Consider the following 26,035-nt stretch of genomic DNA (forward strand, 5'->3'; position numbering starts at 1 on the left):
CCAGTTTATTCTCTGTTTATGAGTTTGTTTCTGTCTGTTTATTTATTTATTTATTTTTAAAAATTTTACCTGTAAGTGAAATCATGTATACTTTTCTGATTTATTTCACTTAGCCTAACATTCTCTATCTATCTCTCTCTGTCTTATCCCTGTGTCCCTGACCTTTGTATAGTAACCTTAGCTGTGAGCTTGTTGTAATCACTTGTTAATTCCTGCAGAGTTTTGGGTGTTGGTTTTTTCTTCCGTTCCCTTCCCTTCTCCTTCCCCTTCCCTTCCTTCTTCCCTTCCCTGCTTCCCGTCTTCCTCTCCTATCCTTTCCTTTTTTTTTTTTTTTTTTTAATAGAGCATGAGCAGTTCAGGGTGGGGGTGTAGAGGGAGAGGTAGAGAGGATCTTAAGTCATCCCTGTGCCCAGCACAGAGCCCTTCAATAGGGGCCTGATCTTGTGACTTGAGCTGAAATCAAGAGTACAGCTCTCAACCAGCTGAGCCACCCAGACGCCCCTCCATTGTACCGTATTTTAGTGGGAAAGCTTCAAGTTCCTCACGATTAAGCATGGTGTTAATGGTAACTTGTTGTAGATAGTCTTTATCAAGGTAAAGAAGTTTCCTTCAGGGTGCCTGTGTGTGGCTCAGTTGGTTAAGTGTTTGCCTTCCACTTGGGTTCTGATCCTAGTATCCCTCAGCAGGGTTCTGCTGCTTCTCCTCTCTCTGTGCTCTCTCTCTCAAGTAAATAAAGTCTTACAAAAAAAAAAAAGTTTCCTTTATTTCTAGTTTGATGAGAGTTACTAATTACTGACTTAATTTCTTTAATAAGTATAGGACTCTCCAGGTTATCTCTGTCTTATATAATTTTTGGTACTTCTCTGTCTCTCAGGGACCATTAGAGTCAATAAATTGGTGGCCATAGAGTTTATTTTTGCTTAATTATCCTGTAATTTTTTATCAATTAGTAGTAATGACCCATCTTTCATTTCTTGTGTCAGTAATTTGTGTCATTTCTCTTTTTTCTTGCTTATGTTGGATAGAAGTTTATTACTTTTATTTATCTTTTCAAAGAATTAGATTTAGTCTTGTTGAGTTTTAATCTGTTGGTATTCTATTTTCAATTCCAGTGATTCCTGATCTAATTTTTAATACTTCTTTTCTTCTACTTGCTTTAGGTTTATGTTGCTCATCTTTCTTTTGTTTCCCAAAATTAAAACTGAGATTATTGTTTTCAGATGTTTCTTGTTCTTGAATATATGCATTAAGTTCTGTAAATTACCCTATATGCACTGCTTTTGTTCCATACCACAAATTTTGTTAAATCGAATTTTCTTTTAGTTCAAAATATTTCCATCTCTTTCCATCTCTTTGCCTACATTGCTTATATGGTCGTACATGTTAATCTACTTTATTTAGTATATTTAGAGCTATACATTTAGGACCATTTACGTAGCAATCATAGTTATTTCCTTATCTGATAATAACAAAAATCTGTGCCTTAGATCTGAGTTTGATTCTGATGCTTTGTCTCTTCAGACTGTTTTTTTATTGTCTTTTAGCAGTATTTTGTTGAAATGGTCCGGTGGTGAGGTGTTGGGCATGGGGGAAGAAGTACTCTATAATCTTGTGATCAGATCGTAGTGTTTTTTAAATGAGCTTGAATTCCTGGATTTTGACCTTCAGAAGCATTTCTTGGTCTTTATTTTGCTCCTGATAGATGAGTGTGGTAGGCCAGTAACAATTGAGTTGTTTAAATGCCCATTTCTTAGGTCAGATAAGACACTGGTATAGTTGGACTTGGACTCTTGGAGGGCAGATGTTTGTTTTGGAGAATGCCCTCAGTGCACTTAAAAATTGTTAGAATTCCTCCCTATCTGAAACACAAAAGGATGTTTCTTTGATCCTCATTCTGGAAATCTGATGGTACTCCCTTAAAGTGTGGCAGTCTTCCTAAGACTGGTACCTAAGGAGTTTTTTACTCATTCAGTGGTAGTTCATATTTATTGTGCCACCAAATTCATCAGTTACTTTTTTAAGTGTTCCTACCAGTATTGGCCTACCAGTTACAGAAGCGTTTGCTTCAGGAAAGGTGGTCTTAGCTATGATTCTTATTTAGTTTTTGGGGTGATGTTTTATCCTCAGACCTCAATTCTGTGATGTAGCTAAGAAAAGTCATTGATTTTCAGTTTGTTCAGCCTTTTTCTTTTGAGGAGTAAAGTGATGAGATGACTTCCAGGCTCTTTACATTTTGGCTAGAATTGGAAGTTCAGATATTTTTTAATCAATATTTTTATGTAAGAGTACACTGAATTGAAATAGAATTGGAATACTTCCATTTAGTTAAAATTCAAATTGATTTTGTTTGGAAGTTAAATTATATTAAATACCACTGATTACAAACAAAAATATGGTGCTGAGCTAATAACCAGGCAAACATAATGAAAACTGTTTCCCAAACTCTTAGAGGTCTAGAGAGCCTTGCATTTTTATTTCACAGTCTGTTTGGGAATTACTAGCTTAAACTGTTTTCAGGGAGAAAAATTGCCAAGCCTATACTACTGCAATGCTAGGTATACTTGCAATCCTGCATTGTACAGCAGTTTCGGCTGTATAGCCCTGAGAGTGGATGTCCGAGTCAGCATTTCAGAATAATTTTACTTTGAAATAATGAGTTTCTGGGCTTAGAAATTCTTGAGAGAGATTATATGCAGTGGGAAAAGTTCTTATGTTCCATTGGAACTAAGACATGTTGAACCTAATACCATATTAAGTTAAAACATTATTAGCTGGATACGGTGGTTTTTTATGTATTTCTTATGGTTTATGACAGCTTTGCTCTTCACACATTCCCTTATAGCCTAGTTCATCTGTATTTACATAGCTGGAAAGTTTTAGTTTAACTGCATAACCCAGAAAAAGAATTCTAGAGTGATTTCTCTTTGAGAAACCTATACGCTATGCCTTTGTCATGGAAATGAGTGGTTTTGAGAAGTATGAAAAGTTTTAATCTTTCCAATTTCTAAATTTAATCTGTAGTTTTCCTGAAAGTTCAACCAAAGATTCTTTTTTTTTTTTTTTAAGATTTTTATTTATTTATTTGACAGAGAGAAATTACAAGTACACTGAGAGGCAGGCAGAGAGAGAGAGAGAGAAGGAAGCAGGCTCCCTGCTGAGCTGAGAGCCCAATGCGGGACTCGATCCCAGGACCCTGAGATCATGACCTGAGCCGAAGGCAGCGGCTTAACCCACTGAGCCACCCAGGCGCCCCTCAACCAAAGATTCTTAAGAGTTTTGCTTTTCCTCAAGTGGATAGTATAACTTTAAAGTAAAAGAAATGTGCTATGAATGATTGGGCATTTTGTTAATAATATTTTAAATTTGTTACTTTATTTGTATTGTTCAGTTGACTTTAGACTGGAATTATTACAAATATGTGTTTGAATAATTCTTTCTGCTTATATGCCTTAAAGAATTCTGCAGTATTCTGAGTTTCACATTTTGCAGTATTACAAGGCAGTCAGTACTTGCCCGTGCACTTGGAAATGTTACTTTGCGTTATTGGATTGATAGTTTCTTCTCTGCAGTCACAAATGTTGTGGAAAAAGGCCAAATGTCCCTATTTGAGGTCTGAGGAAATTGTCATCATAGATCCAGCTGAGGTTACTAGCATAGTAAATATTGTCAGAAGATTCATTCCTTGTAGAATACCTATGAATTAATTGGCGTGTTATTAGGTAATCTATATGGCCTAGCTTTAGAATTTTAATATTGCCTAGAATTTACAGTATGTGTGAGTTATAAAATCATTGCAAATGTGTGACTGTGTACCTTTCCTTTTATACTAGTTTATTTTACTTCAGTTACTATACAGATATGAAAGACTATTTAAGTGAGTTAAGCATTCTTACGTAATCTTAAAAATACTTTATTAGGGGCGCCTGGGTGGCTCAGTGGGTTAAATGTCTGACTTTACTTCAGGGTGTGATTTCAGGGTGTGATTTCACTGCCTTTGGTGATGTTTTTAGGAAGAACTTGGCTGGGGCTAAAGTCAGAGAGATTGTTGCCTGTGTTCATCCCAAGGATTTTAATGGATTCCTGTCTCATATTTAGGTCTTTCATCCATTTTGAGTCTACTTTTGTGTGTGGTGTAAGGAAATGGTCCAGCTTCATTTTTCCGTTGTCCAGTTTTCCCAATACCATTTGTTGAGGAGACTGTCTTTTTTCTATTGGGCGTTCTTTCCTGCTTTGTCGAAGATCAGTTGACCGTAGAGTTAAGGGTCATTTCTGGGCACTCTGTTCTATTCCATTGTCTAGGTGTCTGGTTTTGGGCCAGTACTGTTCTGTCTTGATGATTACAGCTTTGTAATAGAGCTCAAAGTCCAGAATTGTGATGTCACCAGCTTTGGTTTTCTTTTTCAACATTCTTTTGGCTGTTCAGGGTCTTTTCTGGTTACATAGAAATGTTAAGATTATTTGTTCCATTTTGTTGAGAAAAGTTGATGATATTTTGATAGAGATTGCAATGAGTGTGTAGATTGCTCTAGGTAGCACAGACATTTTCACAATATTTATTCTTGCAATCCATGAACATGGAACGGTTTTCCATTTCTTTATGTCTTAATTTCTTTTCATGAGTATTCTATAGTTTTCTGAGTACAGATTCTTTGCCTCTTTGGTTAGGTTTATTTCTAGGTGTTTGTGGTTTGGGGTGCAGTTGTAAATGGGATCAACTCTTTAATTTCTCCTTCCTCTGTCTCAGTTAGTGTATAGAAATGCAACTGATTTCAGTGCATTGATTTTATATCCTGACACTTTACTGAATCCCTGTATGAGTTCTGTCAGTTTTGGGGGTAGAGTCATTTGGGTTTTCCTCGTGTAAAGTATTATATCACCTGCAATGAGTGAGCATTTGACGACTTCTTTGCTGATTCAGATGCCTTTTATTTGTTCTTGTTGTCTGGTTGCTGAGGCTAGGACTTCTCGTACTACATTGAATAGCAGTGGGGATAGTGGGCATCCCTGCTGTGTTCCTGATCTTAGGGGAAAAGCTCTCTTTTCCCCATTGAGAATGATATTCGTTGTGGGTTTTTCATACATTGCTTTCATAATACTGAGGTATGTACCCTCTGTCCCTACACTGTGAAGAGTTGTAATTAAGAAAAGATGCTGTACTTTGTCAGATGCTTTTTCTGCATCTATTGAGAGTATCATTTGGTTCTTGTTCTTTCTTTTATTAATGTATCACATTGATTTGTGGATGTTGACCCAACCTTGCAACCCAGGAGTAAATCCTACTGGGTCGTGGTGAATAATCCTTTTAATATACTGTTGCTCCTGTTGGCTAGTATTTTGGTGAGAATTTTTGTATCCATGTTCATCAGGGATATTAGTCTGTGATTCTCTTTTTCTGTTTTTGGGATCAAGGTAATGCTGGCCTCATAAAATGAGTTTGGAAGTTTTCCTTCCATTTCTACTTTTGGAATAGTTTCAGGAGGCTAGGTATTAATTCTTCTTTAAATGTTTGGTAGAATTCCCCTGGGAAGCCTTCTGGCCCTGGGCTCCTACTTGTTGGGAGATTTTTTATTACAATATGCTTCAGTTTCCTTACTGTTTATTGGTCTGTTCTGGTTTTTTTTTTTCCTGGTTCAGTTTTGATAGTTTATATGTCTTTAGGAATGCATACATTTCTTCCCAATTGTCCAATTTGCTGGTGTGTAGTTGCCGATAATATGATCTTAAAATTGTTTGTATTTCTTTGGTGTTGGTTGTGATCTCTCCTCTTTCATTCATGATTTTATTAATTTGGGTCCTTTGTCTTTTCTTTTTGATAAGTCTGGCCAGGGGTTTATCAATCTTACTAATTCTTTCAAAGAAAATATGCAGGGAATGATCCTAATCTTTTGGTACTAGTTGAGACCTGATTTGTGACCCAGGATGTGATCTGTTCTGGAGAATGTTCCTTGTGCACTAGAGAGGAGTGGGTACTCTGTCGCTTTGGGATGGAATGTTCTGAATGTATCTGTGATGTCCTTCTGGTCCATTGTGTCATTTAAAGACTCTATTTGGTCTTTTGCTTAGATGATCTGTCCATTTCAGTGAGGGGGATTGTTAAAGTCCCATACTATCATTGAATTATTGTTGATGTGTTTCCTTGATTTTGTTATTAATTGGCTTACATAATTGCTGCTGCTATGTTTAGGGCATAAATATTTAAAATTATTAAATCTTCTTGCTGGATAGACCCTTTAAGTATGATATCTCTTAATCTCTTATTATAGTCTTCGGTTTAAAATCTAATTTGTCTGTTTTAAGGATTGCCAACCCAGCTTTCTTTTGATGTCTATTAGCATGGTAAATTGTTTTACACCCCCTCTCTTTAAATCTGAAGGTGTCTTTGGCTATAAAATGAGTTTCTTAGAGATAGCATTATCGATGGGTCTTATTTTTCTGATACCCTGGGCCCTTGATGGGGGCATTTAGCCCATTTACATTCAGGGTAACTATTGAAAGATGCACATTTTATGCCATTGTATTGCATGTAAGGTGACTGAGACTATTATTGTCTCTGTTCCATTCTATTTGATATTACTTTTAGGCTCTCTCTTTGCTTTAGTGGACCTCTTCCAATATTTGCTTAGGGCTGGTTTGGTGTTCACAGATTCTTTTATCTTTGTGTGTGTGTTTTTTTTTTTTGTTGTTGTTTTGTTTTGGTTTGGTTTGGTTTGGTTTGGTTTTTTGTCGTGGGAGCTTTTTATCTATCTTTCTATTTCCACTGACACCCTAGGTGGATATAGTATTCTTGGCCCCATATTTTTCTTATTTAGTGCTCTGGAATATATCATGCCAGTCCTTTCTGGGCTGCAAGGTCTCTGTGGATAGGTCTGCTGCCAATCTAATGTTTTTATTTTAATAGGTTACAGACCTTTTGTCCCGAGCTGCTTTCAGAATTTTCTCTTTTTCACTGAGACTTTTAAGTTTTACTATCAAATGACAGGGTTGACCTATTTTTAATAATTTTGAGGGGATTTTGGTGCCTGTTTCCTTCCCCAAATTAGGGGAGTTCTCTGCTATAATTTGCTCCAATATACCTTCTGCCCCCTTCTCTCTTCTTCTTCTAGGATCCCATTATTCTAATATTTTGTCTTCTGGTATCACTTATCTCTCAGATTCTCCCCTCCTGATGCAGTAGTTGTTCATCCTCTTTTTCTCAGCTTCTTTATTCTCCATCATTTGGTCTTCTAGATCACTAATTCTCTCTTCTGCCTCATTTATCCTAGCAGTTAGAGCCTCCATTTTTTATTGCACCTCATTAAGAGCCTTTTTGATTTCGACTTGGTTAGATTTTACTACTTTTATTTTTCCTGAAAGGGATTCTTTAGTATTGTCTATTCTTTTTTCAGGCCCAGCTAGTATCTTTATAATTGTCATTTTGAACTTTAGTTCCAACATCTTACTAATGTTCATATTGATTAGGTTCCTGGCAGTACCACCTCTTATTCTTTTTTCTGAGGTGAGTTTTTCCATTTTGTTGTCATATCCATAGAAGAAGAGATGTATGAGAGAACAAAATGTTAAAAGGGTAACAATGGCCCCAGAAAAATGTACACTAAACAAATCAGGAGAGATCTGAAACCTGGGGGAAAAGAAAGGGAAAAAGAAAAAAAAAAAAGAAAGAATATGATCAGGCCAGTGAATAGAACAGAGCTACACACTAGATTTGGGGTGTATTTTGCTCTGTTAGAAGAAACTGTGTTATAAAATTTTAAAGAAAAATTTATATACATATAAAAATAAGGGTAAATATGATGAAAGGATGGAATATGACCCTAAAGATGAAAATTTAAAAAATATTTAAAAAGAAATTGATAAGATCTTGGCTGGAGAAAGAAAGAAAAACTTTTTAAAAATTTAAAAAAAAAAAAAAAAAAAAAAAAGGAGAGAATGTTATCATGCAGGAGACTCTAACAAAGCCATACACAAGATTTAGGAATTCAGGGTTTATTTTGGTCATTTAGAAGAAACTGTATTCCAAAACTTTAAGAAAGAAAAATATATACAAGTTTTTCATACACACACACACACACAGTTAAATACACTGAAGGGAGAGACTATGACTGTAAAAATTAAAATTAAAAGATTTTTAAAAAGGAATTTATAAGATAAGATGTTGGTTGAACAACTCAAGAAAATAGAAAAAGAACAAAATAAAGAAAAATTTAAAAATTAACTTTGAAAAATGAATCATGGGGAAAAAAACCATGAATTCTATGCGCTGTATTCCCCTAGCACTGGAGTTTTGCAGTTCTCATTGACTGGATAGACTTTCTTTTGGCTGAATGTTCTTGCTGATCTTCTGGGGGAGGTACCTCTTGCATTGATCCTCAAATGTCTTTGTCCCAGGCGGAATTGCACTGCCATTTCCTGGGGACAGGCTAAGTAATCTGTTCGGGTTTGCTCTTGCAGCTTTTGTTCCCTGGAAGCTTTCCGTACAGCTTTGGAGGACGAGAATGAAGATGGCGGCCTCCCAATTTCTGGCCCCAGAGGAGCCGAAAACTCGGGGCCTAGGCCCTTCTGTCAGCTCTCAGAGAAAACCAGTCAATCATACCTGTCTCCCTGGTCTCCAGCCACACTCCTTGCTCACCTGGCCTGTGTCTGAGCATTTTTTTTCCTGGCACACAACCCCGTCTGGAGTTTCCAAACCCAGCAGATTCCTGCAGTGCACTCCCGTGCCACTCCTCCCAGGGCGAAGAAGGGGAATCTCCTGGATCTGCTGCTTGTTGGGTCCCTGCTCAATGAGTAGTGGTCCAACTGTGCCACAAATCATGGTTTATGGCAACCCCTAGCTGGCAGCCCTCTCCTTGGCTGCAGCTTTGCAGTTGGTTTTCCCTCTCTGATACTTGGGAGCTCTTCCACACTCAGGCACCCCTCATTTTTCTTTGACCTGAGGGTCTTGAGACCACACTGTCACAGAGAGGGTTTCACTCCCTAGCTTAGCCACGGGAGAGACCTCCCTCAGGGGAGCAGACTTCTAAAAGTTCCAATTTTGTGCTCCATTGCTCTATCACTTGCTAGGATCCGGCTGATGAAGGCTCTCTTCTCCTGCAGTCTGTCTTCCCAAATATCACTTCAGAGTCACTTCTCTGCACATCCTACCTTCCAGAAAATGGTCACTCTTCTGTTTATAAAATTGTTGCTATTCTTTTCTTTGATTTCCTGTTGCGTTGCACATCCTACCTTCCAGAAAATGGTCGCTTTTGTGTTCATAAAATTGCTGCTATTCTTTTCTTTGGTCACCTGTTGCATTTGTAAATGTTCAGAATGGTTTGAGAACTATCTATCTGAATTCCTGATACTGGACAAAATTTAGGTCTCCTACTCCTCCACCGTCTTGCCCTCTGCCCTCTGGCATTTTGCACTGTTGGTTAGTGATTTTGCTATTAAAAGTCATCCCCTGGTGTACTGCTGAAATGCTATCTAATGTTCCAAAGTGCAGGAAAACAATGATGGGCTTTACAGAGACAAGACATGTGAGCTTCCTTCAGGCATAAGTTATAGCGCTGTTGACTGTGAATTCAGTGTTAATGAATCAGTAGTAAATTAATAAGGTGTCTTTAAACAGAAATCCACATTATAAAAGGGTTATGTATTGAAAGGCTGATAAAAATGTTGATGAGAGACTTGATAGGAATCTGACCATGTATTTTCCTTAGGAACAGTATTTCATTGCTCACTGCTTCTTTGTTTGCCTCAGCTTTATAGGACATTACTGCAAATAATGAGGATCCATCATACTTAATTTTAAAATTAAGTTATTAAAAGTTAGCAATTAGACAGTTATCAAAGTATGTGTTTATCTGGGACCAGATGATTAATGATTTTGGGGTAGTTTAGAAGAGGAAGGAAATGATTCACATGCATGCAGAAGCCATGAAATGTAGAGAAACAGGAAGCATGTTTAGTTTGGAGCCACAAAGATGAGTTTCTTGGATTCTCCCTCTGACTTTTGTGCATATCAAAGAAAACTAAATCAGGTCCACAGTTCCTTTCCAGTTAAAGGAGTCTTTCATTCTTTAGGGTCAGTCAGAAAAAAAAAAAAGGGTCATATGACTAAAAATTCATGCTTACCACTGAAAATTAGGGAATAATTATTAGGGGAGAAGAAAGCCCTATTAAATCTAGATTGCCGATGACAACATAGAGTTGTATATAATGAGAAGCACTATTGCATTATTAATTTCTTTGCCCTCTGTACATTTGATATACCCTGAGGTCATAGTACATAGCCTTAAACACCAAAACTCTAGAACTAATGATTTCAGTGGACCACTATACTAATGTTAGTGAACTGGTTCTGACCTATGACACATGGACTTGTAGTAGTCACAAATATGCTTAAGAAACTCATGGAGAACAAATTGATCATCTCATTCACTCATGTATATAGTGTTTCTTGTAATTATAAAGTATATTTACATGGTTAAGAAACAAAGAAAACATGCCCAGAAATCTAGTAATAAAGAAGAAATGGAACTCTGTCCTATCACTCCCATCCTCATTCTTACTTCCCAAGAACATTATTTTTTTTTTTAAGATTTTATTTATTTATTTGACAGAGATCACAAGTAGGCAGTGAGACAGGCAGAGAGAGAGGAAAGCAGGCTCCCTGCTGAGCAGAGAGCCCGATTCAGGGCTCCAGCCCAAGATCCTGGGATCATGACCTGAGCTGAAGGCAGGGGCTCAACCCACTTAGGCACCCAGGTGCCCTCCCAAGAACATTATTTTTAACTGTTACCTATTCTGTTATTTACCTCCACATTATTAAGCAATATACTTAATGCAGTTATTTCTTGACTTATCAGTCTTGGAGCATATTTATTTCCTGCCATGACTTTATACCTGCCCATTGGTTATTAAGCTTCAGTATAGCTCTAGCACTAGCTTGTCTTTCAGTTTTGGTAAATTTTCTATGTTCTTACCTATTTTCCTCTGTCTTCTCTCTCTTGAGTTTATTTTGTTAGTAAAAAACATGTTCTTTCATGTTTCGCTTTTTCTGAATGTATTATTTATTATTTCCTCTATGAGTCCTTTTGTGTGAGTGAGTGAGTGAGTGAGTGTGTGTGTGTGTGTTTCCGTTTTTCTGTTTGTGTCCCTCTCTCCTTGGAGGCTTTTCCCTTGTATCAATATTGTGGCTGCCCATCTGTAGTTGAGAGCAAAGTACTAAAATACAAGTTGGGAGTTCTGTGCATGATTATCATTAGGCAAACTGAAGAACTTTACTTTAGGGCAGTGTTTCTTAACCTGTTTTCATTATCACTTCATGAAGGGGCATATTTAAGACATTTTCTTCTCCTAATTGCTGTCCCTTCTTCCATGACATTTTAATGCCACAAAGACTTACTGTGTATGTTTATATATTTTGAAGGATTCAAATATCAGGAAGGGTTTGGGCCCTGTTTCTTCTCAGGACTAGGCAGTTGCTACATCTGCTCTTCTGTCTATAGTCATTCTTTGGGAAAATAGGTTATAGAAAGGGATCACCAACCATTTACAGACCTTGAATTAATCTCCCATTTTATAGTCCTGAATAACTCCTGTCCTCAACTTAACTTGTGTGTCCTGAGCCTCTTGTGTCAGTGAAGCAGATTAGCTCCTTTATGTACTCATCCATCCCCTTCTTTGAGGACTATAAACCTGTATGTTCATCTACCTTAACACTTCACTTAACATTCCTCTCATGTTTGAGTTGCATAATTTTATTAATCTGTAATTTAAATTTTAAATAAGATTACTCTCCATTTTTATTTATTACAGTAGTTTATCTGTTTTCAAATCTTAAATGGATGTTCATTTGAGACATCAGAATGGAAAGGAGGTAAACCCTGGTGTTTGCTTTTCCATCTTATCTAGACATCCTTAATAGGCTTTAGCATTTAGCATTTTCACATATTCCTAGTTGATATTTGGATCATATTTTTCTCTATAAAATACTTTTAACTCTTGTCATTCATTTATATTAAAGTTCTCAGCCGTGATATTATGCCCTACCAAGAATTCATTAATATGACCCTTGTTTATCATTTTTATCAGTTATGTTGTGTTCATACTAGGTCAAGATTCAATACAACTTGTACAGGCAAGAGAATTCTTTCCTCTTTTTGGATTCTAGGTGTTATGCTAGAATTATGTTGAAGTAGGTATTCGAGCTTGCAGAGATCTCAGAGAACTTCCTAGAGTTGTACTTCTAATATAGTAGCCATTAACCACATGTGGATATTTAATTTAAATAAAATAAAATTAAATTTAAAATTCAGTTTATCAGACTGACCGCATTTCATGTTCAGTAACCTTATGTGGCTAGTGGCTGCCGTCTTGGATAGCATAGATACAGAGCATTCCCACCTCTGCCAAAAGTTCTGTTGTATGGCACTGTTACAGAAAGTAGAAAGTACAGCACCATTCTGTATCTTCCAAGAGATAACTAGTTTCTTAAGCCTCAACTTTGTAGGAGTTGCCAATATAGTGAGTGTGTAGGACTTGACTTAATAGGTATTAACATAGGAGGAAAATGGTATCTTAGAGATATCTGTGAAACTTTAAGGAGAAAGTGCAAGTCATGGGACTAGCTGTTGTCTCAGTAAATGCTAGAGACAGCCAGAAAAGCATCATCATAATTGTACAATAATGCTCTCTTGTGTTGATTCAAAGAAAAGCTTTAGGAGATTGAGGAAAGTCCTTCAGAATTTTACTGAAAAGTCTCTACATAGGCAACAAAATGCTGCTGATCAACTATTATTTTGAGTGGGTATATGGATAAGCTATTATCTAATTCAGAATATTTTTCTTTTGTAGGTTGTTGATAATTTGCATTATATTTAAGTATGGCATATACCTTAAGGATGTTGAAGAAGGAAGGGCTTTAGAAATTAATCCACTCCTATGCTTTCATTTTACAGGTGGAGGAAACTGATGCTTAAAATAGGGAAGTAATTTATCCGAGGGCACACAGTTGTTGGGGCTAGAGCTAGCACCAGAACCAGCATATTTTGGGTTCATGTGCAGAACATTTCCTGTGGTACTATGCTGGTGACAAAGAAGGAATGACTCATTGTGTCCTCTTGAAAGCTTTAATAATCCACCTGTGAGGTTTAAACTGGTAACATAAACTTTAAGAGTATGTAATTCTAGGAAGTATGAATTTCATAATGTGTTTTCCTCTTTTTAGAACAACAATTTGTAATCTTTATACAATGCCACGAATTGGAGAGCCTGTCTGGCTTACAATGATGTCGGGGACTCCAGAAAAGAACCAGCTTTGCCATCGTTTCATGAAGGAATTCACTTTTCTAATGGAAAATGCTTCCAAAAATCAGTATGGCTTTCTCTCTTTATATCTTAGATATTATGTACTTTAACTTGATATCTAGATTTTGATCAAACCCAGTTACAAAAGCAAAGTAATTAACTTTTTTGGGAATTAGTTCTTACTATTAATAACCAAAATAGAATTAAAAAATGTAAATAAGAGATAGGATATGGATGAAAGCCACAGAAAACAGTAAAATGAATGAAATGAATGAGAAACAGTAAAAAGGTCTTTAATTATGTGTTAAATTAGAATTCCTGACAACTTACAGAACTCTCTGAGGCTTCCCATTTTTTGGTGAATTGCATTCACTTACGCAGTTTCATTCTAGAGAAAATAAGTAAAAAAAAGAAAAAGAGAGAAGTGGTGCCAGGATTCCAGTGATACATATTTAATGTGATATTTTATCATACTATTTGCTTGTAACCGTTCATCAAATTCCTAGAATCCAAATGAGTAATTTAGAGGTTTTATTCTTTTTAAATAGACAAAGTTTGCTTAATACTTTACTTCATTTTCCCATTCAGTAATTTGGAAATGTATAGTCCTGTTGCTTCATTAATTTTGCAGATTAAACACTGAAAAGAAACCAGTTTTTCAAGTAAAATGGCATTTTTTTGCTTTGTAATTAAGATCAGATACAGCTCTGTGTGAATACTGTTTTTATTTTAAGGATTTTTTTTTTTAATTCCTACCCAACCAAAAACTGCATTTTCATTTTCATCCAGGTGATATGCCTGTCTTTTCTTCTTTCCTCTCCTTTTTTTATGCTGTTTGGCTACATGAGAGTAGGTACTGTCTCTGCTTTATTCTGTTGCTGCGTTTTGTATTAGGTTTAATGAAAGCAGATTGGAGTCTGATAGGATGTATTTTGTTTTCAGATTCTTGCCAGCACTCATTACTGCAGTTCTGACCAATCATCTTGCCTGGGTTCCAACGGTCATGCCAAATGGACAACCACCTATAAAAATATTTTTAGAAAAACATTCCTCTCAGAGTGTGGACATGTTGGCAAAAACTCATCCATATAACCCACTTTGGGCACAACTAGGTATGTAATCTGAAAACCCTTACATTATGCATAACACTTATACTTTTGTGTAGCTGTCTGGAGTTATTTTATAGCAAAAACAAAAATTAAGAAATAAGATGTTCTTTTTTATTCCCCCCATTCTATTTTTTCCCTAATTTTTAAATTTTATTTTATTTTATTATGTTATCATACTCACCATACAGTACATCATTAGTTTTTGATGTAATGTCCCATGATTCATTGTTTGTATATAACACTCAGTGCTCTATGCAGTCTTCCCTCTTTAATACCCCATCACCAGGCTCACCCACCCTCCCAACCCTCACCCTTTTAAAACCCTCAGTTGTTTCCAGGAGTCTGTAGCCTCTCAAGTTTTGTCTCCTTATCTGACTCCCCACCCCCCATGTTTCCCTTCCTTCTCTTAATGTCCCCTTGACCAGAAAGGACTACATTGCCCAGGTCTTTGTGTATGGTGTAAGCAAGTGGTCGAGTTTCATTCTTCTGTATGTAGCTTCATTCTTCTGTTTATATATGCAGTTTTCCCAGCACCATTTTTTAAAGAGCCTGTCTTTTCCACTGGATATTTTTTCCTGCCTAGTTGAAGATTATTTGACCATAGAGTTGAAGGTCCATTTCTGGGCTCTCTACTCTCTGTTCTATTGGTCTGTGTGTCTGGTTTTGTGCCGGGACCATGCTGTCTTGGTGATCACGGCTTTGTAATATAGCTGGAAATCAGGCAGCAATGCCCCCAGCATTGTTCTTATTTATTAACATTTCCATGGCTATTTGGGGTCTTTTCTGGTTCCATACAGATTTTGGGATTCTTTGTTCCATCACTTTGAAAAATGCTGTTGGTATTTTGATTGGATGGTATAGGATAAAGTATAGATAGTATGTATAGATAGTATAGATAAAGTATAGTTTGCTGTGGGTAGCATAGACATTTTAACAATGTTTATTCTTTCAGTCCATGACCATGGAATGTTTTTCCATCTTTTTGTGTCTTGTTCAGCTTTCATGAGTGTTTTGTAGTTCCTAGAAATAGAACCTTTACCTCTTTGGTTAGGTTTATTTCAAGGTATCTTACGGTTTTGGTGCTATTGTAAATGGAATTGATTCTGTAATTTCTTTTTCTCCAGTTACATTGTTAGTGTATAAGAAAGCAACTGATTTCTGTTCTTTGATTTTGTATCCTGCCACATTACTTAATTGCTGTATAAGTTCTAGTAATTTGGGGATGGAATCTTTTTGTTTTTGCACATAAAGTATGTCATCTCTGAAGAGAGAGAGTTTTACTTCTTCTTTGCCATTGTGAATACCTTTTATTTATTTTTGTTGTCTCATTGCTGCTACTAGTACTTCTAGTACTATGTTGAACAGTAATGGCAAGAGTGGGCATTCTTGTGCTCCTGATCTCAATGGAAGGGCTCCCAGCTTTTCCCCACTGAGAATGATAGTCACTGTGAGTTTTTCATAAATGGACTTTATGAAATTGAATCCCTATATTCTAAGGTTTTAATCAGGAAAAGGTGCTGTATTTTGTCAGATGTTTTTTCTGCATCAGTTGAGAGAACCATGTGGTTCTTGTCTCTTCTCTTATTTGTATGTTCTGCGCCATAGATTGATTTGTGAATGTTGACCCACCCTTGCATCCCAGGGATAAATCTCACCTGGTCGTGTTGGATAATCCTTTTAATGCACTTTTGGATTCTGTTAGCTAGTACCTTGTTGAGAATTTTGGCATCCATATTCATCAGGGGTATTGGTTTGAAATTCTCCTTTTTGATGGGATCTTTGCCTGATTTGGGGATCAAGGTAAAGCTCACCTCATAGAGCGAGTATGAAAGTTTTCCATCTGTTTCTATTTTTTAAACAGCTTCAGGAGAATAGGTATTATTTCTCCTTTGAATATTTGTAGAATTCCCCAGGGAATCCAAGAGGCTCTGGACTCCTTGTTTTCTGGGAGGTTTTGATCAGTGTTTCAATGTCGTTACTGGTTATGGGTGTATTCAGGTTGTCAGTTTCTTCCTGTTTCAGTCTTGGTAGTTTATAGGTTTCTAGGAATGCATTCATTTCTTCCAGGTTGCTTAATTTATTGTCATATAGCTATTCATAATAATTTCTGATCATTGTACTTACTTCCTTGGTGTTAGTTGTGCCTTCTCCCCTTTCATTCATAATTTTATTAATTTGGGCCCTTTCTCTTTTCTTTTGAATAAATCTCGCCAGTAGTTTATCCATCTTATTAATTCAGAGAACCAGCTTCTAGTTTTCTTAATGTGTTCTACTGTATTTCTGATTTCTAATTCATTGATCTCTGTTCTAATCTTAATTATTTTCCTTCTTGTGCATGGGTTAGGTTTAATTTGTTGTTGATTCTCCAGATCTTCCAGGTGTAAAGATAATTTGTGTATTCAGGATTTTTCTGGTTTTTTTTTGAGTGAGGTTTGGAATGCTATGTATTTCCCCCTTAAGACTGCCTTTGCCATATCCCGTAGGCTTTGGATTGATGGGTCTTCGTTCTCTTTGGTTCCCGTGAATTGCTTAAGTTCTTTGATTTCCCGATTGACCTAAACATTCTTGAGGAGGATGGTCTTTAGCTTCCAAGTGTTTGAATTTGTTCCATACTTTTTCTTGTGATTGAGTTCCAGTTTCAAAGAATTGTGGTCTGAGAATATGCAGGCAGTAATCTCAATCTTTTGGTGTTGGTTGAGACCTGACTTGTGACCCAGTATGTGGTCTTTCTGAAGAAAGTTCACCATGCACACTCAAGAAGAATGAGTATTCTGTTGTTTTAGGGTGGAATGTTCTGTGTATATCTTTGAGGTCCATCTGGTCCAGTGTGTCATTCAAAGCTCTTGTTTTTTTGTTGATTTTCTGCTTAGATGATCTGTTTATTGCTGAGAATGCAGTGTTGAGGTCTCCTACTATGAATGTATTATCAATATGCCTCTTTATTGTGATTAACAGTTGGCTTATGTTGTTGGCTGCTTCCCTGTTAGGGGCATAGATAATTGTAATTGTTAGACCAACGCTTTAAGAATAATACAATGTCCTTCTGTATCTTTAAAGCTAAGTCTTTAGCTTAAAATCTAATTTGTCTGATACGAGAATTTCTACCTTGGCTTTCTTTTGAGGCTTTTCCATTGTCATGAAAGATATAGTTTTCCATCCCTTCACTTTCAGTCTGGATGTATCTTTAGGTTCAAAATGAGTCTCTTGTAGACCACATATGTACGGGTCCTGTCTTTTTATCTAGTCTACAACCCTGTGCCATTTTATGGGAGCATTTAGGCCATTCACGTTGGGAGTGCTTATTGAAAGACAGGATTTTATTGTTACCACGTTGCCTGTGAAGTCCTTGTTTCTGTAGATCGTCTCTGTATATTTCTTTCTGTATCTCTCTTGGGGACTTTCTCCTTTTATAGAATCCTCCCCCCGCTTTAATGTTTCTTTCAGGGCAGACTTAGTGGTCCCATATTCTTTCAGTCTTTGCTGGTCCTGGAAACTCCTCTCTCCATCCTTTCTGAATGATAGCCGTGCCAGATAAGGAATTCTTGGCTACATATTCTTCTCATTTTGTACACTGAGTTTGTCTTGCCATCCCTTTCTGATTTGCAAGGTTTTTGTGGACAGGTCTGACATTATTCTGATGTTTCTTCCTCTGTAGTAAGGAATCTCTTCCCTCTAACTGCTCTTAAAATGGTTTCCTTGGTTCTGAGATTTGCGAGTTTTATTATTACACGTCTGGGCATTGGTCTGCTCCTCTTGATCTTCAGGGGTGTTCTCTCTGGACATGAATGCTTGTTTCATTCCCCATATTAGGGACATTCTTAGCTACAATTTGGTCAGATATATCTCTTGGTCCTCTCTCTCTCTCTCTCCATTTCCCCCCACCCCCTGCCAGGGATCTCAGTAATTCTGACATTGGAATGTTTCATGGCATCATTTATTTCTCTAATTCTGTTTTCATGGATTGTAAGCTATTTGTTCCAGGTCTTCTCCTGATCCTCCTCTTCTCAATTTGTCTTCTAGATCACTAATTCGTTTTTCTGCCTCATTTACCCTGTTAGAGTATCTAGATTAGATTGTATCTCATTGATAGCATTTTTTTTTTTAAAGATTTTATTTATTTATTTGACAGAGAGAAATCACAAGTAGATGGAGAGGCAGGCAGAGAGAGAGAGAGAGGGAAGCAGGCTCCCTGCTGAGCAGAGAGCCCGATGTGGGACTCGATCCCAGGACCCTGAGATCATGACCTGAGCCGAAGGCAGCGGCTTAAACCCACTGAGCCACCCAGGCGCCCTCATTGATAGCATTTTTAACTTCTGCCAGATCCACTCTCATTTCTGCCCTTAGCAAATCTATTTTTTGCCATTAATAGTTTTCTCCAGCCTGACTATTGTCTTTATAACTACCCTGAAGCTACCCTGAAGTCTATTTCTGACATCTTGCTTAGATCATATAGATTAATAGATCATATATATTATTAGATCTCCAGGAGAGGCCACTGTCCCTCGGACTTTCTTTTTTGGGAGTTTCTCCTCCTAGTCATTTGTTGAGTAGAGGGGATGTACAACCAAAACTATCATCCATAGTCCAGGCAGGATGCACCCTCTCGACTGAAGATCCTCTGCCCCTGTAGAGATCCAGATGTGTTTAATCTTACATGTTAGGCTGATTTCATGGGTATTCAGAGTGGTTTGGTAGATTTCTAGCAAAGTCAGGGGTCTGGTTGAAAAGGAGTTCCTGTACTGCTCTGCCATCTTGGTGGAACACATCCTCCATTCTAAAGCACTTCTTCTTTCCTTGTCTTTTTCATGCCTGCTAAATTGTCTGATCTCCATCTTAAGTCTAACATCAATTTCTTGTAGCTACACAACTGCAGTGAGAGCTAGAGAAGTGGGATCATGACTGATTCACTCATAACCTCAGGTTCTTTAGGGTATTTTATGTTAGGTACTTTGCTCAGAAAGAGTTAATCATGTTATCTATGATAGCTAGAATAAATTTGGTGAACTGAGAAGCAGTCATTGAGGTTTCTGTTTTCCACTTCTGCTTGTTTTTTAAATAATTTTGGAAAATGTTTCCCTTAGTGCAAGGCCTTGTTAAATAAATGGGTAACCGGGTAAGAAGGGATAGTTGATGAGTTGACAGTCATTAGGAAGGCATTGTATCATGGTGCTTAAAAGTGCAGGATATGAGTCAGACCACACGTGAGTCACAGTCTCTTTGTTTATAATTTGAGGATAATAATACATAGTACATACTTCATAAAGTGAAGACAATTAAATTAGAGAGTACCTGTGAAGTACTTAGAACAGTGTCTGGTAAACATGACTGCTGTTGCTCTTGCTCTTACTCTATTGCTATTAGGTCATAAGGGAGGAGTACAATGAGAACATTTTGATGACTTGATAGAAACCTCTCTTAGGTTGTGCTGATGAGTGAGCCTGCCAGGCAGGTTGTCATGTAACTTATTCATGTAACTTCCCTCCCCTTCTCTTTCTTTCCTCTCTCTGTGCCTCATTTACTTTATTCTAATTGAGGAATAATTGACACATACCAAACAAATATATATACACTTTTGTAAGTATTGATATTTATGTTAAAATATGAGTACCTCTGAAACCCTCACCAAAATCAAGATGATGAACTCACTCATCACTTCCAAAAGTTTCCTCATGCCCTTTTGTAACCCCTCCTTCCTATTCTTCCCACTCTCCCTGTTGACCTTCCAACCCCCTCCCTATACACAGTCAGCTACTGGTTTGTTTTCTATCATTATAGGTTAGTTTGTATTTTCTAGATATAAATGGAATTATACAGTACATACTTTTTTTTTTTTTTGGTCTGACTTTTTTTATTCAACATAATTATTTTGAGATTTGCCTGTGTTGTTTGTAGTAATAATCAATGCCTTTATTTTGCTGGGTAGTATACAGTTGTATGGATATTAATTTAGTTTTTTTCAAATCAAGTAATTCAGTGATATTTTATTTATTTGGACATTTGAAATTTATTTTCAATTCTACAATCGTTTATTTAGTTCATAACATATATAAGGCCCTATGCAAACAGCATTGGAGCATATAAAGATGAAATGCAGTTCTTGGCCTTAAGGAGTGAACAGTTTAAGGTGTTTGGGTGACTCAGTTAGTTAAGTGACTGCCTTTGGCCCAGGTCATGTTCCTGGAGTCCCAGGATCAAGTCCTGGGTCGGGCATCCTACTCAGTGGGAAGTCTGCTTCTCTCTCTGACCCTCCCCCCTTCTTTCTCTCTCTCTCTCTCTCATTCTCTCTCTCTCATTCTGTGTCTCAAATAAATAAAATCTTAAAAAAAAAAACTGGACAGTTTAGGGGCTCAGTAGGTTATATGTCTGCCTTTGGCTCAGGTCATGATCTCGGGGTCCTGGGATTGAGCCCCTCTTTGGGCTCCTTGCTCAGTGGGGCATCTGCTTCTCCCTCTCCTTCTGCCCCTCTCCCCCGCACATGCATGCACGCATGCTCTCTCTCAAATAAATAAGTAAAATTTCAGGAAAAAAAAAGAAGTGGACATTTTATTTTACTGAAGGTAATAAATATGAGGACAGTAATGATAAATCAAAGAGGAATTATAAGAGAAACAAAGTTCAGTGAAATTTCAGTTAGGGAAGTTTACTTTTGCACAAGGGAGGGTGCTTGGGTGGGAAGCTTTGGACTGGCACAGAAACAGAGTAGGGCAAGCACAAAGCATGTCTAGGGTGTTAAGAGTGCTGAGCTGCTTCGGTGTTCAGTTTAAGTAGTCTGCTTTAAGTGGGACTTAGTGCGAATAATGATGAAAAGGTAACTATAAGAAGATAAACCTGGAAAAGTAAAGTTTAACTGGTCAGGAAATACTCAGTTGTCATGTCAAAGCAGTTCAGTTTATTTGGTAATTCTTGAGAAACTTAGGAGTAGTTTCAAACAGTGGCATGATGGCATTAGAGCCAGTGCATTAATCAGAGGAGAAAAATTATCATAATACTGTCTATAGCACATATTTATCTGAGACCTATTTATGTCTGTTCCTTTAAAAAGCATAGGAGTTAGGCTTTAAAGTGTATATACAGACAACTTGCTAAAATTGAATTAAATTAAATTAATGAATTTGTATTCTCTATTTTTTTAAAGATTTTATTTATTTATTTGACAGAAGGAGAGAGAGAGATCACAAGAAGGCAGAGAGGCAGGCAGAGAGAGAGGGAAAAGTAGGCTCCCTGTTGAGCAGAGAGCCCGATGTGGGGCTCGATCTCAGGACCCTCCTGAGCCGAAGGCAGAGACTTAACCCACTGAGCCACCCAGGCGGCCCAGTGTGTTCTCTATTTTTAAGTGTAATTTGGCACCTTCATCTAATTTGAGCTATAGCATAAATAGAGAAATTACATCGACGGCTCTTAGGTTCCTTTCGCCTTTTTCTTATGTAATGGCTGTTGGCGTCTGGTATGGATACAGAAGTGAAAATGAACCACATGGCTAAATGTGTTGCCCTTTCTTTTCTTCTTGGTTAGGATAGGTCTCACTTTTCTTGTTCTTCCTGGTCTTTTCTGAGTACCTACTTCTCTGGGAAATAGAAGGGCTTTTAAAAACATGGGAACTAGTTTGGGGTCATGGGTAAGGCAACAACAGTTAAGGTTCAGGGATGTGATTTAATCAAGAAAGGTTAAGTGTGTGATATGACTACTCCAGTTCTGTTCCACATTCTACTCCCTTTTCTCTCCTCCCTGCCCTCCAGTAGATACTGTGCTTTCTCTTTTCTGCATTAGGTACAGTAACAGAATCCTTTTGCTCATAGTTTCTTAGGTAGTACTTCTCTCCCATTGAAGAGCTCTGCATGAGGCCTGGCACCGAGATTATTCTTGGTCAGTGTGACTTTCACAGTTGACTCTTTGGTTGGGTTTCAGAACCAGAGAAGCTGCTTAAAGAGGAAATCAGAAAACCCCTCTATTCACCTTCCTCTTCGGTAAATACCATTTATCTCATCTCATGCTCGTGAATAGTCACTACCTGTTAAAGAACTAAGAATCAACCTAAACTAGCTCTCATACAGTAAGAGTAGGTATTTGATCATTGGAAATAGCCTGCTTGGTTATATGAGGAGAGGATATGTCCAGTAACTGATTTTTCCATTGCAGGGGACTTGTATGGCGCTATTGGTTCTCCTGTACGATTAGCGAGGACTGTGGTGGTTGGCAAACGACAAGACATGGTCCAGAGGCTGCTTTATTTTCTCACTTATTTTATAAGATGCTCTGAACTTCAAGAAACCCATCTTTTAGAAAATGGAGAGGATGAAGCCATTGTTATGCCAGGCACAGTAATTACTACCACTTTGGAGAAAGGTGAAATAGAAGAGTCAGAGTATGTGCTTATCACAGTGCATAGAAACAAAAGCAGTTTGCTTGTTAAAGACCCAGAAGAGACAAGGACTCCTAACTGTAGCTGTAAATATTGCAGTCGTCCGTTCCTTGGGCAAAATATAGAGAATGTTTCACAACAAGAGAGCGAAGATATTCAAAACAGCTCGAAGGAGCTGCTAGGAATTTCAGATGAGTGTCGAATGATTTCTCCCTCTGACTGCCAAGAAGAAAATGCTGTTGATGTTAAACAGTTCAGAGATAAATTAAGAACTTGCCTTGACACTAAGTTAGAGACAGTTGTTTGCACAGGCTCTGCTCCAGTAGACAAATGCGCCTTGTCAAAATCAGGCATAGAGCCAGCAGAGGAAACATGGCATAATGAGGAATTGTTGGGTTCAGGTAATCACACAGGCAAAGTGTTGAGATCCACAGGAATGGTTGTGGAAAAAAAACCTCCAGATAAGCTTGTGACTGCTGCATTTTCTTGTGAAGCATCACAAACAAAGGTTACCTTCTTGATTGGAGATTCTATGTCCCCTGACTCTGATACTGAACTCAGGAGTCAGGCAGTGGTCGATCAGATTACCAGGCACCACACCAAACCACTGAAGGAAGAAGGAGGGGCTGTTGATCAGGAGCATCAAGAAACTAAACAGATAACTAAGGACCAATCCGGCGAGTCTGATATACCAAACATGGTTTCTGGAGAGACCTGCAAACATCCCTGTTGGAATCATTCAGATCCAGAAAGCATGAGCTTATTTGATGAATATTTTAATGATGATTCAATTGAAACCAGGACTATTGATGACATTATTGCAGTTAAAACAAATACAGACAGTAAAGAACACTGCTGTATGTTAGAATTTTCAAAAGGATTGTGTACAAAAAGTAGCAAACAGAAGAGTGAATTTTGTAAATGTGTAGAAACAGTTCACCAGGGTTCATGTAAAACCTGCTTTCCTCAGCAGGACCAAAGAGATACACTCTCCATTCTTGTCCCCCATGGGGATAAAGAGAGTTCAGAGAAAAAAATTGCTGCAGGAACTGAATGGGACATTCCACGAAATGAAAGTTCAGATAGTGCTCTTGGGGATAGTGAAAGTGAAGATACAGGTCATGATATGACTAGACAAGTAAGCAGTTACTATGGAGGAGAGCAAGAAGATTGGGCAGAAGAAGATGAGATACCTTTTCCTGGGTAAGTAGAAAGTTTTAACCTATAATAGACCCTATGTAAATATGTATCATTCTTCTATTTAGATGAAGGTTGGTCGTAAGTAGTATAAAACAAGACATCATTGTCCTGGAAAGATTTTCTTCTATTACCATGTGGTTTTAGGGAAAGATTAAAGGCTAAGCCCCATAGTTATCCCAGAAAGGTTATGTGAAGTCGTTAAAGAAAAGCATATTTGTATGTGGGAGATACCTACTGTTGAGGAATTTTCAAGTAGCTTAGGAGTGAATTATGCCCCCAAATATGGACCTGCGCTGAGCCTGACAACTAGAGAGAGGTGATCACAGAGAAGGTGGAAAATGACTGTTAGAAATAAATTTGGCCAAGACTAAAAGGAAAGCAGGAAATGTATACTGTGGGTCAGGTTTAGAAGGAGAAGATTCATATTTTAGAAATGTTATATTCCATGCTTTGCGTTTGTGATGTATTTAACTACTTTGTTTTGGATGATGGTTTTCATTCTCTGATTCTATTAAGAATGTATTACATACACAGGGGACACCATTCTGGATGTCTCTTTTGAATGATTTATACCCAGGTCATTAAAGAGTTGTTCATTCACCTTCTTATCTGGATAGGAAGGAGTATTTTGTGGTCTCATTGATCACTCAGGCCAATTTTTACTTAAGGATGATTTTACTCTGAGTATAGTTTGTAGAAAACGATGGTACTAGAAGTGTGGACTAGGAAGAGTCCAAAAAGTTTTTTATGGATAAAATGTTTATTAATAATTGGATATGCCTTGTTTTGGGACCTTTCTTCCAGGTCAAAGTTAATTGAAGTGAGTGCTGTTCAGCCCAACATTGCCAACTTTGGGAGGTCCTTATTGGGTGGCTACTGCTCATCTTATGTGCCTGACTTTGTTCTTCAAGGAATTGGGAATGATGAGAGGCTCCGTCAGTGTCTGATATCTGATTTGTCTCATGCTGTGCAGGTGAGTTACCTTCACTGCTCTTGAATTTACTTAGAATGAACTTTGTTAACCGATAGAACCAGTTTACCTTACATTTTTGGTTATACTTGACTATGTAACACAATCATTTTTCTCTTAATCTGTTACTTTTGCACCTGTGTGTTTGTACTGGTCACCATGAGAGCAAGTAGAGAGTTCCAGGAATCTACACAAATAGAAATATGAAATACAGAAAGTATTGGATGTATTCATAAATGTTCATCATCAGATCAGTTACGATATCAAGAAAATTACAAATGCTTAAATGTGAATGCGATTATTTTTTCATTTTCAGATTGTTCATTGCTTATATATACAATTGATTTTTGTATATTGATCTTACATTCTTCTACCTTGCTGAACTCTCTCTCCTTTTTTTTTTTTAAAGATTTATTTCTTTTAAAGAATGAGGGCGTGTTTAGGGGAGGGACAGAGGGAGAGGGAGACAGTCTTAAGCAAGCTGTGCGTTGAGTATGGAGCCTGTCATGGGGCTCAGTCTCATGAGTCTGAGATCAGGACCTGAGCCAATACCAGGAGTTGGGTGTTTAACCCACTATACCATCCAGGTGCCCCAACGTTGCTGAACTCTTTTATTCTTGTAGTTTTCTGTGTAGATTCCTTAGGTTTTTCTACATACACGTTCATGTCATTGATGAATAGACATTGTTGCATCTTCCTTTCCAGTCTGGATGCCTTTTGTCTTTCTTGCCTGATTGTATGGGCTAGATCCTTCAGTACAGTGTTGCATAGAAGGACTAATAGTGGACATCCTTGTCTAATTCATGATGCTAGGAGAAAATATCAACTCTTTATTATTAAGTATATGTTAGCTCTGGAATTCTTATAGATGCCCTTTCTCAAATGGAGAAAGTTTCTTTCTAGTCCTAGTTTCTTTGTCCCCTCCACCTTTAAATCATGAATGGATATGGCATTTTGTCTAATACTTTTTCTGTGCTTATTTGATAATGATCATTCGGTTTTTCTTTCTTAATCTGTTAATGTGAGAGATTACATTAGATGTGGTAGATTTTTTTTTTTTTAAGATTTTATTTATTTACTTGACAGAGATCACAAGTAGGCAGAGAGGCA

At 37.4% G+C, this 26,035-nt stretch overlaps 1 protein-coding gene across 3 annotated transcripts in view; it reads left to right on the plus strand.

Annotated features, from left to right (window-relative positions):
* FNIP1 (folliculin interacting protein 1) overlaps window positions 1-26,035 on the plus strand; it is a 145,968-nt gene that overhangs the window by 99,957 nt on the left and 19,976 nt on the right. For all 3 annotated transcript variants that reach the window (XM_032336815.1, XM_032336812.1, XM_032336814.1), the window contains 4 exons: window positions 13,208-13,354; window positions 14,230-14,399; window positions 22,533-23,958; window positions 24,760-24,928. In XM_032336815.1, coding sequence (XP_032192706.1) covers window positions 13,208-13,354; window positions 14,230-14,399; window positions 22,533-23,958; window positions 24,760-24,928 — 1,912 coding nt within the window. The remainder of the gene's footprint in view (window positions 1-13,207; window positions 13,355-14,229; window positions 14,400-22,532; window positions 23,959-24,759; window positions 24,929-26,035) is intronic.

This window comes from Mustela erminea, chromosome 3 (assembly GCF_009829155.1).
Source record: "Mustela erminea isolate mMusErm1 chromosome 3, mMusErm1.Pri, whole genome shotgun sequence".
Classification (NCBI taxonomy): Eukaryota; Metazoa; Chordata; class Mammalia; order Carnivora; family Mustelidae; genus Mustela; species Mustela erminea.